At 36.0% G+C, this 16,516-nt stretch overlaps 1 protein-coding gene and 1 long non-coding RNA gene across 11 annotated transcripts in view; one reads left to right on the forward strand and one right to left on the reverse strand.

Moving 5' to 3' along the window:
• The window catches only part of LOC138920481 (proton myo-inositol cotransporter-like), a 165,277-nt gene continuing 148,761 nt past the window's right edge, over positions 1–16,516 (reverse strand). For all 10 annotated transcript variants that reach the window (XR_011431704.1, XR_011431705.1, XR_011431703.1 and 7 more), the window contains 3 exons: positions 10,948–11,069; positions 10,677–10,829; positions 1–5,248 (listed from right to left, as the gene is read on the reverse strand). Coding sequence is in view for 4 of the 10 variants with exons in the window: in XM_070248994.1 (XP_070105095.1) it covers positions 5,022–5,248; positions 10,677–10,829; positions 10,948–11,069 (502 nt within the window). In the remaining 6 variants the exon portion in view is untranslated. The remainder of the gene's footprint in view (positions 5,249–10,676; positions 10,830–10,947; positions 11,070–16,516) is intronic.
• The window catches only part of LOC138920485 (uncharacterized), a 25,099-nt gene continuing 13,658 nt past the window's right edge, over positions 5,076–16,516 (forward strand). The window contains exon 1 of the long non-coding RNA XR_011431721.1: positions 5,076–5,267. This is a non-coding gene — a long non-coding RNA (uncharacterized lncRNA). The remainder of the gene's footprint in view (positions 5,268–16,516) is intronic.

Below are 16,516 nucleotides of genomic sequence, written 5' to 3' on the forward strand. Positions count from 1 at the left end.
TGAGTAATGAATTGTCTTAACTTTTATTTGATTATTTTCATTTACAGTTCTGGCACTGACACTTTTTTTAAAAAAAGATTTTCATTTTATGTAAAGATTGAACTTCAATAAAGTAACTTAAAAAACATTTACATATACATCACTAAATCTCCATAAAATATACAATACTTTTGATACAGCTATAGGCTAGAATGACTTTGAAGGAAATGATAAATATTCATAATTTTTAAGAGATATCCCATATGTCACGTGTAGGAATAAATATTTATATTGAATTTGCCAAGACATGTGAAGTGTTAAACACTATGTAACATGCACCTAGAAATTAAAATATATATTTTGAAAACATTTTAAAAGCATAAAACTGTGTTTTGATTTAATCTAGATGTACATTAGCGCTTCTAAATAGAAATTTGAACATTTATTACAAATAAGAGATACTATAACATCAAGTGAGATATAGTCCAAAAGCCGCTAGGAACCAGTTTGGACATGTAGAACATAAATTTCTACTTTGGCTAGAGTTAAATCTCATCTTTTTTAACCTTCAAATAAGATGGAATGATGTTAAATTTGCTAACATTTTAAAACTTTACAAAATACTGGTTTTTATTTTTGAGTACTTGTAAGCTGTATTTCTTTTTCTCATTTATACTGATGTGACAAAATCAAACACATGAACTTAACTGTCTAAAATAAAAATCTGAATATTACTGCTGAATGAAAGTAAGTATTTAACATTCCAAAGACCAAATCACTCAAGTGCAACAGACTGTTTTATACATACAAAGTAAAGTTTTATAGGAATTACATTGTTTTACACTCACAAGCAAATTATGAGGATAAAATTCATGTACTTCTGAACGTCATTAATACTCTTAGGAACTATCTTTCTGATGTATATAGGCAGACAAAAATTTCCTTCTCTAGGAGACAATATATAAGAGAGTTGGTAGCAGTTAGCTGTTTGGCATTTTAAAATGATTACCCTTTCTAGAAAATAGTAGCAATACTGCTCACCCAGAAGAACTGAATGTACTGATAATTGATACGCTGCTACAACCTAAATCACTTCATCAAATTAGCTTAACATTACTGTACATGAGGCTAAGACAACTGATAGAAAAGGACAGAAAATAGGATATTAATGTTAATCCAGAGAACACCTCTGAGTCTTTTATAGGCAGCAGCTACACATGAGCTGTAAATTTTATCCACAATTTAATATGTTTTGCTATAAAGCACAAATTATGAATTCTCTGCTCCTGACCTGTTATGTCATTCTTTTATTCATAGTTAGTGCAAAGGTCTGAAATTGGTAATTTAAAACTTGTCCCAATAACTGTATAAATCTGAGTTGTTATGTGCTTAGTATAATTTAAGATTTTATAACTAGGAGAATGGTAAAAAAAAAAAATCTGATTATAACAAAACATCTCATTAATTTTATTGTTCTTAATTACTATGCCAATGAAATAAAATCAAAAGAATCCTCCCACTCCCCTCACTGTATTACAGTATTTAATGACACTGATAAAGTTTATAAATTGAGACTCTCTTAGATAACATATGGATAGTATTTTCTAGACTGTCCTCCCCCAGGATCTGTGGATTATTAGAATACATTTCAATTTTACTTTCTGTGTAAAAGCAAAAGGGTAAGTTGTCAACTTACATTTTTCCTCTTCATTCTTCCTCTGGATAACTGATTTTGAAATTATAGTAAACAATTTATAAATTCTTTGCTTTAATGGATTTACCATTTTAGAGTGAATAACTTAAAAAATAATGTTTAGACATATACTAAAATCTGGTTCAGTGGTAAAATAAAATTATGAAAAAGCACTTGATAGCATTACTCTCATAGCATTTTCCATCAGGGAACTAACTACCGCATGTGACTGGGAACAAAATTCAAATGGAAATACTACATTTTAAGTCTAGTTTTAATTTAGATCTTCAGATACATATTAAGCATCATGTCTTGGATAATTATTGACTAAGGTGCAACAATCAAAATTATTAGGAATGTTTATATTGAAGAAAAATATTAATACCAAATGTGTAAAACCTATCTGACATCACATTCAGCCTTATGTGTTCAGAGGCAGATGAAATGTTATATTCTCTTAAGTCTAGTGCAGATCTCATCGGCCATCCAGGCTAAGCCTCAATAGGGGTGATGACCTCCTGCACTAAATTTCCCTAAAACATAATATACCTCTGTTGAATCTGCAGCATGTTTAGAAGGAAACCTATAATTTCAGTTAAAAGCATGATGCTTAATGTGCTTTAATATGGTAAGTCAAATATAACACATATAAACAAATCGTCCTATAAAATATGTATCTGATGATGTTTCGGAATGAAAACGGAATGTTTTCAAGTTGATAGTGGTAGCCAAAGACTCTGAGAACTTAAAAGGTGCGTAATATACAAAAGCCTGCAAAATTCAAACATTCAATTTTTAATATACTATAAATGTTCACTGAATCTAAAAATAATACCCTAATTTTATAAGGTGCCTTTTCAAGTAGTTATTTGTTTTTAAAAAATTATAAATAATTCTTATAACTACGCCTCTCTGTCTTGTACTTCAAAGATATGGAATGTTATCTATCTTTATCATTATGTAAATAACAAATAGTCCTTTAAAGAAGCTGAGGAGAATGGGGAGGGGAACTGGGGCTGATTTCCCTGTTATGTGCATTTATGGATGGAAAGTTGCAAACACCATCTGCTTATGTCGGGGAGAACAGGCCATGTTCTGCTTTAGGAAATAATAAGAGTCGAGTTGCTCCTTTAATAAAGTTACTGTGCATCCAGCCCAGCTGAGTATATAAGCATATAGTTAAGGCTATATATACAATAAAGAGAAGAATTGAGGCAATTACTTGGATAAATCAGAAACATAAATTTTTAAAGAGGGCACTTTATTGGTCTAAATATTTTTTCTCCCCATCATATTCTGATTTTACCACACAGTAGCTTGTTTTCCACTTCACTTGATCTGTGAGAAATATTACACAGATAAGAAATTTCTTACGGGGTAAGAAATATCAATAGAATAATAATTTTCTCCATTAAATCTCATCTGCTTTTCTGGGGAAAATTAATATTACTATCCCCTTAGAAATCAATTGTCAAAGCACCTAATTGAAGGAAAAAATAATATTTTTTATTACATGACATGACCAAAGGGAGAAAACTTTTTTGGCTGAAGGATTTTTAGGCCAGTAAAGTGACCGTTTAAACACGTATCATACCCCTGGTTGCTGAGAGAATGAACCTTCTTGGCTACATTCTCAGCTTTGATAACTGTGATAGGAACAAGCCAGACTTTAAGAGAAGAACAAAACATCTTGGAGACTGGCAGAAACACATTGAATTTAGAGACAGCCACCTTTTCATTCCAAAAAGTACCTTATTTAATGTTTAGAGCCATGTTAACATGCACCAAACTTATGTGTTCCTAACTGGCCACAGGTGAGTCATTCATATTTTCACTGGAACTAATAAGTAATTTATGAATAATTTTGTACATACTATATAATTCTTAATATAAGAGCAAAAATTAGAGTTCCTTGATGAATGAGCATAAAAACCAATGAACACTTTGAAAAGACATTGTAGGCATGTGGTAAGTCAACATTTCTTAAAGTTATGTGCTGTATGAGAACCAGCTATCTGTTCCAATAGATAATCCCAATTTTTAGACAAGAAGGAAAAAATCCAAGCCAATCATGAGAAAAAAGGAAACACTCTCAGACAAATCTATGTATCTTTTTTTTTTTTTGGTAAATTGTCAGGGAAAACAAGACAGGGTGTGCAAAAATAAAAACTAGTTTATGTTCTTAGAGTAAAAAAAGACAAAGTACTGTTAGGTAATAAAATGTGACAATTCCATTAGGAAGAGTTAATAAGTTAAGAAAAAAATAAGTCCCACTCTTTAATTAAACAAACATCAATAACAGCAGGATTATTTCTGTCACTGATTTTCTTCCTTTTTTGTTTGAGAAATTTGATTAAAAGAGGGGGGAAAAATAGTCTGCTAGCAGCTATTTAACACAAATGAAGGCACAAATAGGACTCCAGAGTTGACGATCGCAGGTGTGGTGAACATCAGGTGATTCTGGCATGAACAAAAACTGACCCTGAAGTACAGTTGAAGATCTAGCTCTGTTTTGTGTTTAAGTTGCATACCTAAGTGACTAACTCGATCAGGGGTCCAGAAAAATCTTCTCTTTCTTACTTTCTAGTAATAAAATATACTTATCAAAACTTGTTAGCTTATCTGTGCAAATGTATACTTATCACTGCTGCAAAAAAATATGTATGAAAATAAACCCTAAAAGACCTGCTTTTCATAATGTTCAAAATAGCCTGTACATAGTCAGTTTCTGAAGAACTCTCAAGAGCTGAATTGGAGAGAGAAACCAAATATGGAATCCAAAGGAGATAAGGACAGCTGTGCCCTTGTAGGAGGCACTTTCGAATCTGTTGATGAAAGCTTAAAGGGAATTTACTTTCTAATAGCTGATCACAGATAAGCTACTTGTCCTTAGGAAAATTTAGGGCCAATAGGCCATGTTTTGAGAGAAAACACCCTTGGATCATATCCCAGAATCCTTCTTTATAAGTATATCATACATATTATGATTTGGCTAGATCAGCACTGACTCAGCTGCCACTAATAATTATATATGGTCTTAGGAAAAAAGGATACCACTGAAGTCACTGGATACAGTATTCATTTTAGACTACCTCAGGAAGGAATTGCACATATTTGCTCGATAATTATTAGTTTAAAATCTCCGTAAATATTTTTTTACATTTCTGCTTGTGAAAAAAACAATGTCATCATGGTTGTATCTTCCTCCTAATCAAATATTCTAGAATATGAAGTCATTCCAAACTAGACTGTGGAAAGAACCAGATTAGAAGCAGGGCAGTGAGGTCATCCATTGCTGCTCTTCTCCCCCAAGTTTGTTTACATGACTAAATATATCAGCAGCTGAAATTTATTTCACATCAGAAGCATCGTTGTCAGAAAGATGATAGTTACTTCCCTTCACCCGAATATATTCAATATATCTCCCTTCATCAGAATCTGAAGCGCCACATGTACCTGGCCTGTTATCAAAGAGTGATTCAATTTCCTCTAATTTTTTCCCTTTGGTCTCAGGAAGACAGCCATAGATGAAAAGGAGTCCCACGGCAGCGAATCCAGCATAAAGGAAGAAGGCTCCTGCAATGGAAAATAATATGTATGTATAAATACACATAGATATACTTGGTCTATATAAATATGGTCTATATATAGAGAGAGAGGGGCCTAGGTTAGAAACAGTCCTTGATTTTGACTTTCCTTTCTGGTCAGTCATGCATAACTGTGGTATGAAATGGAACCAAAAATTACTGCCAGCCTGGTTTACTCTAATTGTTCTAATCCTGTGAATATAATGTAACTTGCCTTTCTAAACTTGTAAGGCCAAACTCAAGAAGAATGATAGACCAGGTTCAGATGTAACTTCTGCTTTGCAGTCTTTTCTCATGTGGCTGGATAGAGATAACTTTTCTCTATGTGCTTTCACAGCACTTTGCTGAGGCCTCCTATCATAATAACCAAGAAATATTATAATTATGTGCATGTATTATTTGTCTTGTCTACTAGACTGGAGGCACTTTGAGGGAGAAATTTCTTTCTCATTTATCTAGTATTTCCAGAACCCACATACAATGATGACACTGCTGAACTCATGACTCACTGGAGTACATGGCAACTCTATCCTTCTGGTCTCTCATTCCAAAAGTCTGATAGTCAACCTTGACTTTTCTCTCACTCTCCTGCCCAGTATCCAATCTGCCGGTTAGTCCTGTTGGATCTGCCTTCAAATATAATCTGAAGATGACCACTTCTCCTCATTCCGCTGATGTCTGTGATCTGACAGCCATCCTCCCTCATCTGCACTGCTGCAGTGGTCTCCTAACTAGTCTCCTTGTTCCTTCTCTTAGATCCTTATAGTCGTCCTCCTTTTCTTTTGGTGCAGAGCACTTATCACCATCTGACATACTATAAAGCTTACTAATTTGTTTTATTTTCCTCCTCTAGAATGTAAGCTCCATGAGGTCAGAGAATTTTGTTTTGCTGTAAGACTATGCATGTCAATGCAGCACAACCACAAAGACATAATTACTACCTGGTTGTGTTTTCCAAGTGTCAATTCAGCAAGCCAAGATGGATGAGATATATGAGTATGTGACTTGAGCATGTTCTTACATATTTCCAAGATGGCCTTTCCTTTTATAGTCCAATTCCCAATTTAAATATAAGAACCTATGCTTTCACTTTCGATGGTTGGAAACAACTAACTGTAATGGAGTCCTTGCCTAATTTTAGGCCTTTGGTCCAGACCATCCTGTATATGAGATGGGGGAAGGAAGATGACAAACTAATGGGACAAAGGCTGGAGAAAGGATATCAGATTGGGAGTTGGAAAATCTGGATTTCAATCTTGCTATGTGACTTCTAAATAATCATTTAACCTCTTCTCTGGCCCTCAGTTTCCTGATTCAGCAAAATAAGATGGTTTCTCAGCTATAATTTAAGTTTATAATTCTATAAATTTTACAACCCAAATCAGGACCAGGTTTTGGAGAGATGGTTATGAGATGCTTGAGAGAGAGACATCCTCTTCTGTTTCAGTAGCAAAAGTGGTCTTAAGGGCAGAGTCTATGGCTTGTTTGTCTGTGGGTTCCCTAGTACAGAGCCTGACACACTGGAACGTCTAGAGAATGAATGTGCTCTTGTTGACTGCCAGATGGAATATATTGAGTAACAGATCTGAAATAAAGGGCTAAACTAGACAACATAAAGCTTGACTTTCAAATATGTCTTTAAGATGAATAGCATAGCAATTAAAGAACTGAATTAACATTTCTCAGTTCTGCTGAATCATCCCAGAATAGGAAAGACATTATTAAGACTACATTCTTAAAGACATACATACAAATAACCATTTCAGGAATATACACAGAAACATTTCTTGGGAAGGCTCAAGGAAAACTACAGAGGAAAAATGCTGCTCAATTGGCCACCCAAAAGAATCTGCTCTCTGGAATGAGGAGCCGTGAGAAAACAGAAGGGAAATAGGGATAAATTATGAGAAATTAGAAAAAATATTAAAGAGTTGACTAAATCAAGACATAGTTTGTTAGATTAAGTCATCAGAAGCCATACAATCTTAAGGAGCTGGACTTGTATAAATCAAATTCTCTTTAATAAAAACACAACTCTATTTACAAATATAGGGCTCATTTATTTCATTTGTTTGGTTCACATTGAATACTTACTACAAACATACTTTTTTTATGTCTTATACTTGGTAAATAACCAAAAAATAATACTAGGTAATCTGGGATGCGTGGCTGAGTGTTACAGTGAAAGGAAGGCACCATGGCTCTGTAGAGTCTGACAATCACAAAGCAACCCAGGCTGAATCCTTGGGCAGTTTCTTAAATTCTCTTGACCTTAGTTTCCTGATTTAATGGAGAAAATAATTCCTGCCTTGCCAAACTGCAAGAATAAAATAATGTATGTTACATGCCTATTCGAATTTGGATGTTAGCTGCTCAAAAAAGTGATAGACAGCATAATCAAATTCTACTAAATGAGTAGGGAACACAACAGATGCTTTCAGAGATAGAGTGGAACAAGGTTGATATGACCAATAAATTGGGAATATTTTCATCAAAAAGGTGATACTGACAAGCTAGCTTTTGGAGAATGTGGGAGTTTTGAGAAAAAAATGAAAGGAGATGAAGTCCTGTGATCTGTTTACAGATAAGCAAAGTTACGGAGGTAAGAACAGAATTGGAATCTTTAGCAGAGAGGAACAAAGAAAGGATCATAATCATGATGATGAGAAACAAACAAAAAAAAAGTGCAACTGGTATAACATTTTAGACTAAACCAGGCTGCTAAACTCCAAAATCTCTAACAGAGCAAACCTAGTTTGGCTTTATAAAATGTAGTATTGAGGAAATATTCATCACAATTCACAATTTAGGAAGAGAGGCATGATCAGAAGTAACAAATCAAATCTGTTAGTGCTAAACTCGTACAGTTAAAACCAGCTAGATGGGTTAGGAAGATTCTTGAATACCGTGCAGCTTCTTGCTTGTGACCCAGATTCCCAAGCCAAATAACATCAGGGAAATTCTATTAAAATACAAGACCCTTTTATTAAAGCTGAGGAATCTAAAGCAAGCAAACGCCAAAGCTAAGTGGGCTTCTCTGATGAGACCTATGGTTAAGCCACGGAGGTGTGGGCAGGCCCGGAGGCTGTGACCTGCTGTATGTAACGGGCAGGTCAATTATGTAACTCACTTTCTTAATTATTCCCCCCTCGGAATGAAAATGAAAAAAATGTCTGTCAGGATTGTTAAACAGTGCAGATACTCCTCAGCTTTATTCGGAAGGAAAGAAATCTTATTAGAGTCCTACATTAAGTTTCAGATTAAGATAGGTATTTAATTGAATTATGCAAAATGAGGAATCAAAGACCATGTTTGATTGAATTTCAATACCTCAACCCAGGAACTTTGATCTAATGCTCTCCAAGGGATCACTTTAGTCACACATGCTATACATAAAATGGTATACTGGTGACAGTTTAATGATAATTTTTAGTAATATTACAAAACATTACTGGATGGGGTCCAAGGCAGACCTGTCTAAGCAGTATAGTTTATGAAGGAATCAAAATCTGAGGTCTTACAAAACAAAAAAAGAAGGAAATAGAAAGACATGGATATTTCCAGAGAAATACATCATTATGGTGTATATTCATAAATTAGGAATAGAAACATATACCTTACATAAATCAGTAACATGTAGATTAAAACGTACATCAAAAAAAACAGGGAAAAAATGAACCTGAACTGAAATATTGTTCCAGTACTAGAAAGCAGTAGACCTAATGGACTGACCGGTGTGCTGACATGATAGAAGCTTGGCTTAGTAACAAAGCAAAAAGCTTCTTCTAATGGGATATTTTTGAAAGAAGTCTGGCTAGGCCCTATTTAAATTTTACTTCTGTTGCCTCATGTTTTTCTGGCAGTCTAAATTCAAGAAAGAGGAGCTTTGCTATCAGAAGTCTTACCAAGTAGACTATTATTTGGTCTATGAATTTCTATAAAAAATGCTTCCTCAGGATGTTAGTCTATATTTAGGTCTTAAATGTGTTCTCAGGAATCAGCAAATATGGGTAAATATTTATTGTGCTCATACTCATGGTGTCAGGAAGATAACTTTATGAATTTATGTAAAAATTTTAATTGCCAAGTGGGATAAAGCTGAACATACTGAATATATATCCAGTTTAAAATGCCAGTGCATTTCCTTTCCAAGAAAATAAGTATTTCTAAATGTTCTAAATGGTGGTTGGGAGAGAGAAGAGTTTATAAAGATAATACTCAGTAGATAAATAGTATTAAATAAAAGTAAATACCAATTCAGCATGTTCAGAAGAGAGGAGGAATAAATTTTTATAATGTTTCCTTTATTCATCACTCATCTACAAAATTCATCTGCATGTGTATTCATTTGACAAACACTTCTGAGTGCTTATCAAGTGAATGGCACAACCTGGAAGGCACTGGGAATTTAATGGTGAACAAGGTGCAGTACTTGCCTGAGCTCATGGGACTTATGGTCCAGCAGTAAGGGGAGAGGGGCTGACAAACGAACCTGTTATTGCAAAAAGGAATAATGAGTGCTTAGATCATGGGGTGGGGTGAGATGAAGGGAGGTGAGTGATAGGGGAGGGGATCAGAGGATGGCCTAAGCAGCAGGCATTCCATATACAGCACAGAGGCTTAGGGGGTTAGAGTGAAAACCTCATATTTCATCAATTTAGAATCCAGTCACAATCTATAAACTTATACAGACAATGAAGAAATCATCTTGCTAAAAAAAGAAAGACATTTCATTTTGGTAAAAATGGACTTGAAGTACCTTCCCAAAGTTTTTTCCTAACTCAGCCACTTCCCAATATTGTTTTCTTTGAGTTATGGCCTCCACACGTTTTCACTTGAACCCTTCTGTTATGTTTACAGTTTTGGCAGTGGTAAGTGCCATTCTCAGTGGACACTGAAATGCACATGCCGTGGCCTGAATGGCGTAGATGATACAGTGGAAGGCATAACTCCCAGCACGACATTTGGGGGAGCTACTTTCAGCCCTACCCTGATTCTGCTCTTGGACACGACTCCATCCCTGCCGTGGGACATCTTCAAGCATTAGCCCTAGACTTCCTGCCTACCTCTTTCTACCATTCTCTGTTGTTTGTGTTTCTTCATTAAACTAACAGCTCTGCTGTTAAGATTTCCAACTTGGGAGATAGCTGGGAAATGTTTGGGTTGGGAGAGTGGGTGGGTGGGTGAAGGCTATGAAGCACTGAGGGACAAGAAGCAATGCTGCTCAGGAAGGGAGAATTCCTCTTCTTTTTTTCCAGGTCCATTTCCAAGGACTTTGGGGAACAAGAAAGCCACACAGAGATATTTATAACAGCAAAAATATAACCATCTAGTCTTTTCAATCACAAATGATAGCGTATCTAAAAACAGTAGGAAAAATAAAAATGAAACTATAGCTGGAAAAAATACTCTCTTACCATAGTATGTGAGATACTCTGCTGTGTGTAAAAATGTCAATGAAACCAGAACATTGAAAATCCAGTTTATTCCAGATGAACATGCGTTTCCTGGACTTCTTGCCCAAAGGGGATATATTTCAGAATTCACAGTCCAAGGCATTGGTCCCATTCCTGAGAAATACAAAATTAAAAATTTCAGTAAAGTAGTATGTAAGGAATTTTAAAAAGAGTAGCTTGTCTCCTCTAAAAAGAGACAATTTAATTAACACAACAATAGCCTTTGGTTTACCAGGTGCGAAGAAAACAAGATATAAAAGAAGGCCCAGAAGTGCAGTCCAGGAGTACGGAGTAGGGCAGAAATTGTAAGCCCAGAATACTTCTTCTGTTTTGAATTTGGTTTCATTTTCACACCTGAAAAATAATGCAATATAAATATTAACTTGGTGTTTTAGGGTATAGTTGCAGAAATTCAATGTGATCATTTAGGATGTATTTGGAAGTTCCTTAATATCATTAAGGAAAAGGGTCCAAGATGTTTTTCTTGAAAAAGAAAGTTAAGATTTAAATATACAGTATTAAATATGCAAGCTCACATAGAACTTTTTAGAGCTGAATATAATTCAAGAGCAACACAAAGAAATACATTGTACATACAACTCAATAGAAAAAAACCTGATTAAAAAATGGGCAGAGGCTCTGAATAGATTTTTTTTTTTTAAAGATTGGCACCTGAGTTAACATTTGTTGCCAATCTTCTTTTTTTTCTTCTTCTTCTTCTCCCTGAAGCCCTCCCAGTACATAGCTCTATATTCTAGTTGTTGAATAGACATTTTTCAAAAGAAGACACACAGATTGCCAATAGGCACATGAAAAAGTGCTCCACATCACTAATCATCAGGGAAATGCAAATCAAAACCACAATGAGAAATCACTTCACATATGTTAGACTGGCTAGCATCAAAAAGAGAAGAGATAAGTGTTGAGAAGGATGTGGAGAAAAGGGAACCCTTGTGTACTGTTGGTGGAAATGTAAATTGGTTCAGCCTCTGTGGAAAACAGAATGGAGGTTCCTCAAAAAATTAAAAATAGAACTACCATCTGATCCAGCAATTTTACTTATATTTACCCAAAGAAAACAAGAACACTAACTTAAAAAGATATCTACTCTCATGTTCATTGTGGCATTATTTACAATAGTGAAGACACGGAATCAACCTAACTGTCCATCAGTGGATGAATGGATAAAGAAAAATGTATATATACACAATGGAATATTATTCAGCCTTAAAAAAGGAAATCTTGCCATTTGAGACAACAGAGACAGACCTTGAGGGCGTTATGCTAAGCGAAATAAGTCTGGCCAAGAAAGATAAATACGGTATGATCTCACTTGAATGTGTGATCTTGTTTAAAATAACAAAACAAGCTTACAGACACAGAGAACAGGTTGTTCATTATGGGAAGGGGGTTGCGGGGGGGGGGGGGGTGGTGGTGGGGTGAAATGGGTCAGAAGGCCAAACTTCCAGTTATAGAAGAAATAAGTCCTGAGGATTTAATATACAGCATGGTGACTATAGTTAATACTATTGTATTGCATATTTGAAAGTTGCTAAGAGAGTAAATCTTAAAAGTTCCCATTGTAAGAAAAAAACATCTGTATATATGGTGACAGATGTTAGCTAGACTTATTGTGGTGATTATTTCACAATATATCCAAATATTAAATCATGTTGTACACCTGAAACTAATATCATGTTATATGCCAATTCTACCTCAAAAAAAAATATATTGTGTTTCATAGCATTTTTCATACAAGTCCGACACGATTTCCAGTTAGTCCTTGAAAGCTGCAGTAACACTTTTAGACCACTGAGAGTCAGTATGTTGTAGAAAGACTAGATTTTGCAGTCAGGACAAGACTCAAATTTCAGAACCAGCTTTTTCTTATCTGTAAAATAGGGATAATGCCTTACAAGTAATGTTAAGGATTAGAAGGGTCCTGTAAAGAGGTGATAGGGTAGATGAGGGCAGAGAACAATGCTTATATCTTATTCCAGCCAACCCTTTCCTTTTCTGCTGTGCATCCTTGCTTACTTCTCTATCAGTCACTCCTTGCTGTTTGCCTCCTAGTTCGACGGTGGAGCAAAGTCTTCTATGGTCTTAGATGGATTGTCAGGTTGAACTTCCAATTCTTTACCTTAATTGAAATCTGAATTGCACCTCAAGATACACTCAGCCTCAAAAACATTCTTATCCCTTCTTGTTATTTTAGACTGTTGTTCTGCCTCCATCAACCTCTGTTTTTGAACCTTGACATCCAAGCCCTATCCTTATTGCTGTGTCTATGACCTCCATCATAACACCCTACCTGTCTTGATGATTTGGGTGCCTGGTCAGTCATCTTCTCCACCCGCTCTCATCCTTTGCCACATTCATTGATTTTTACTTCTAGCCCATCTAATACCGTGGCTTGATACTTCCTCATTTAACCTCTGAAAATGCAGACAGGGCACTTCATAATTTGCTTGATCTGAAACTATTTTACTTTAAGTTCTCAAACACAGAGTATTCCTTTTCTGATTACAAGCACTTTATTCCCTCATTTCTGATAACTTGCTCCACACCCAAATCACAGTGTTTAGATTCTAAACTCCTCTCAGTATTCATTCACCTCATCGCTCAGCTTAGTCCATGCCAATACTGTCTTCTCTCGCCTCTAGAATCCATCTTTCTTTCCTCCATCCTTGTCTGCCATTCTCACCATTTCAGTTCCTAACCCTGTGCAGCACCATTAACTTCCTTCAATAACCACTTTTCAGAAGCTGGGCAAAACTGTGAAACCATGCTGCTGGGTTCTATGAAAAGTTCATGCTATTTCTTCTCAGTTGGGTCCCTAATTATGCTTCTTTATTTTTATCCCTTATGGTCTTCTCTACTGAATTCTTGGCTTATAGCAGAGTAGGCATTCAATAAATTTTGCCTCAATTAATTAAAATATTTCTTACTGTCCTCTAGCCTTGAATCTTTCCCTCTGCTTTCTAGGTACTAAGACCTTGGCTCCTTTCAATTTGAATGCCCTCACTTTTTCTCTACTGAACCTTTACTTTTCTATATTTTCTTTCAGCTTTTCTCCTACCTCCAATGGTAACATGTCTCTTGCCCTTTCTAAGGACTGCCATTCCTGCATCTCATTCTCCTGCATCTCATTCTCCTGCTGTCTCCTCTGGGGTCATGTTCTATCAGTAGTCTGTTCTCTTTCTGCCATCTTTAGTTTCTTCCTACTAGACCCTTCTTTTTACAACACAAAAGATCACTTCTACTCGAATGTTCAGCCCCTCTCATATTACTACTACTAGCTTGTTTGAAATTATAGACAAATTTATCCTAGTGAGCTCTACATCCTCACTACCCACTCTTTCCTTCACAGCCCTGCTCCCCTATCCACCCAGATGCCAGCTGACTCTTACTCAGGCTGTTTTCCGAATCTGCTCACCCACAAGTCCTCAATGACCTCCTGATCCCCAAATTCATTTATCTTGCCTTAATTTTGAGGCTCTGATGACTCTGTGGTGGTTGATCTTGCTGACAACCCTCCTTCTCCTTCCCCTTTACTTTTAGATCTATAGCTTCACCTTATCTCACTGACATATATGTCTTCATTGCCTTTTCAAAATGCCTCTTCCTCCCCTCAACTCTAAATATAGCTGTTCTCTAAGGCTCTATTCCGGGGTTTATGCCCTCTCTCTCAATCATCTCATCTAATTTTAGGGCTTTTCAATCTCCACGTGGATGCTGAAAGGTTATTCTAGCCTCGACCTTTTTCTCAAGCTCCATTGCTGGAACTTAGGTATCTGCTGTGCATCCACAGCTAGATATCCTGCTGTGGCCTGAGCACAGTATGGCTGCAAGGGAATGCCATGTCTTCTCCAGGAGGTGGGAGTTGGGCTGTTCTGGGTTCAAATCATGACTCTATCCCTTATTAGCTGTGCTCATTCATTCAAAAATTTAGATAATGAGTGCTTTTTATGTGTCAGACATTAGTGATATAGCCCTGAACAAAATAACCACCGTCTGCATTTGTGCAAACTAGAGTTTAGGGGCACAGGTGCAGTCCTGTTTCCTGATCTGTAACGTAGGGCAAAAGACCATTATCACAGGCTGTTGGGAAATTAAATGTGAAAATGCATACTGAGTGCTTAGCACACTGCCTGGCATGTAGTGAGTATATGCACAGTAAGTATTACTTTACTAGTGCCTCTCATGACATTTCTATTTGAGTTAACACCTCCATTCCTTGACTTGAAATTGATTAAAATCTTGGAGTTATCTTCAATCTTTTCTTATCCATCTCTTTTTTTAAAGTTTATTTTCTTTATTGAGCTAAGATTGGTTTATAACATTATGTACATTTCAGGTGTGCATCATTATATTTTAAATTCTGTTTAGACTACATCATGTTCACCACCCAAAGTCTAATTACCATCCATCACTGTACACATGTGCCCTTTTACTCCTTTGCCCTTCCCCCTCCCCTTTGCCCTCTAGTAACTACCAATCTAATCTCTGTATCTATGTCTATGTTTCTTCTTGTTGTTTTTACCTTCCACTTATGAGTGAAATCATATGGTATTTGTATTTCTCCCTCTGACTTATTTAGCTTAGCATAATACCCTCAAGGTCCATCCATGTTGTCGCAAATGCCAAGGTTTCATCATTTTCTATGGCTGAGTAGTATTCCATTGTGTGTATATATCCCCCTCATCTTCTTTATCCATTTATCCATTGATGGAAACTTGGGTTGTTTCCATGTCTTGGCTATTGTGAATAATGCTGCAATCTTTTTGACTTAGTGTTTTCATGTTCTTTGGATAAATACCCGGAAGTGGGATAGTTGGATCATATGGTAGTTATATTATTAATTTTTTGAGGAATCTCTATACTGTTTTCCATAGTGCTGCACAAGTTTACACTCCCACCAGCAGTGTCTGAGGGTTCTCTTTTCTCCGCATCCTCTCCAACACTTATTTCCTGTCTTAATGATTATAGCCATTCTGAACGGCGTCAGGTGATAATAGCTCATTGTAGTTTTGATTTGCATTTTCATGTGCCTGTTGGCCATGTGTATATCTTTGGAAAAATGTTCAGATCCTTTGTCCATTTTCTAATTGGGTTATTTTTGTTGTTGTTGTTGAGTTGTATGAGTTCTTTATGTATTTTGGATATTAACCCCTTAACAGATATATGATTTCCAAGTATCTTCTCCCAATTGTTAGGTTGTTTTTTCTTTTTCTTTCTTTCTTTTTTTTTTTGAGGAAGATTAGCCCTGAGCTAACTTCTGCTGCTAATCCTCCTCTTTTTGCTGAGGAAGACTGGCCCTAGGCTAACATCCGTGCCCATCTTCCTCTACCTAGCATGGCTTGCTAAGTGGTGCCTTGTCTGCATGCAGGATCCAAACCGGCGAACCCCCGGCTGCTGAAGCGGAACGTGTGAACTTAACCACTGCACCAATGGGCCAGCCCCTGGTTTTTCATTTTGTTGGTGGTTTCCTTTGCTGTGGTGAAGCTTTTTAGTTTGGTGTAGTCCTACTTGTTTATTTTTACATCCATTTCCCTTGCCTCGGGGGAGTCATTGTATTCAAAAAGATACTGCTAAGACCAATGTTGAAGACTTTATTGCCTATGTTTTCTTCTAGGAGTTTTATGGTTTCAGAATTTACATTCAAGTCTTTAATCTATTTTGAGTTAATTTTTGTGTACAGTGTAAGATAATGATTTTTTTCTTTTGCATGTGACTGTCTAGTTTTCCCAACATCATTTATTGAACAGACTTTACCTTCTCCATTGTAAGTTCTTGGCTCC

Source organism: Equus caballus, chromosome 23, assembly GCF_041296265.1.
Source record: "Equus caballus isolate H_3958 breed thoroughbred chromosome 23, TB-T2T, whole genome shotgun sequence".
In the NCBI taxonomy this organism is placed as follows: domain Eukaryota; kingdom Metazoa; phylum Chordata; class Mammalia; order Perissodactyla; family Equidae; genus Equus; species Equus caballus.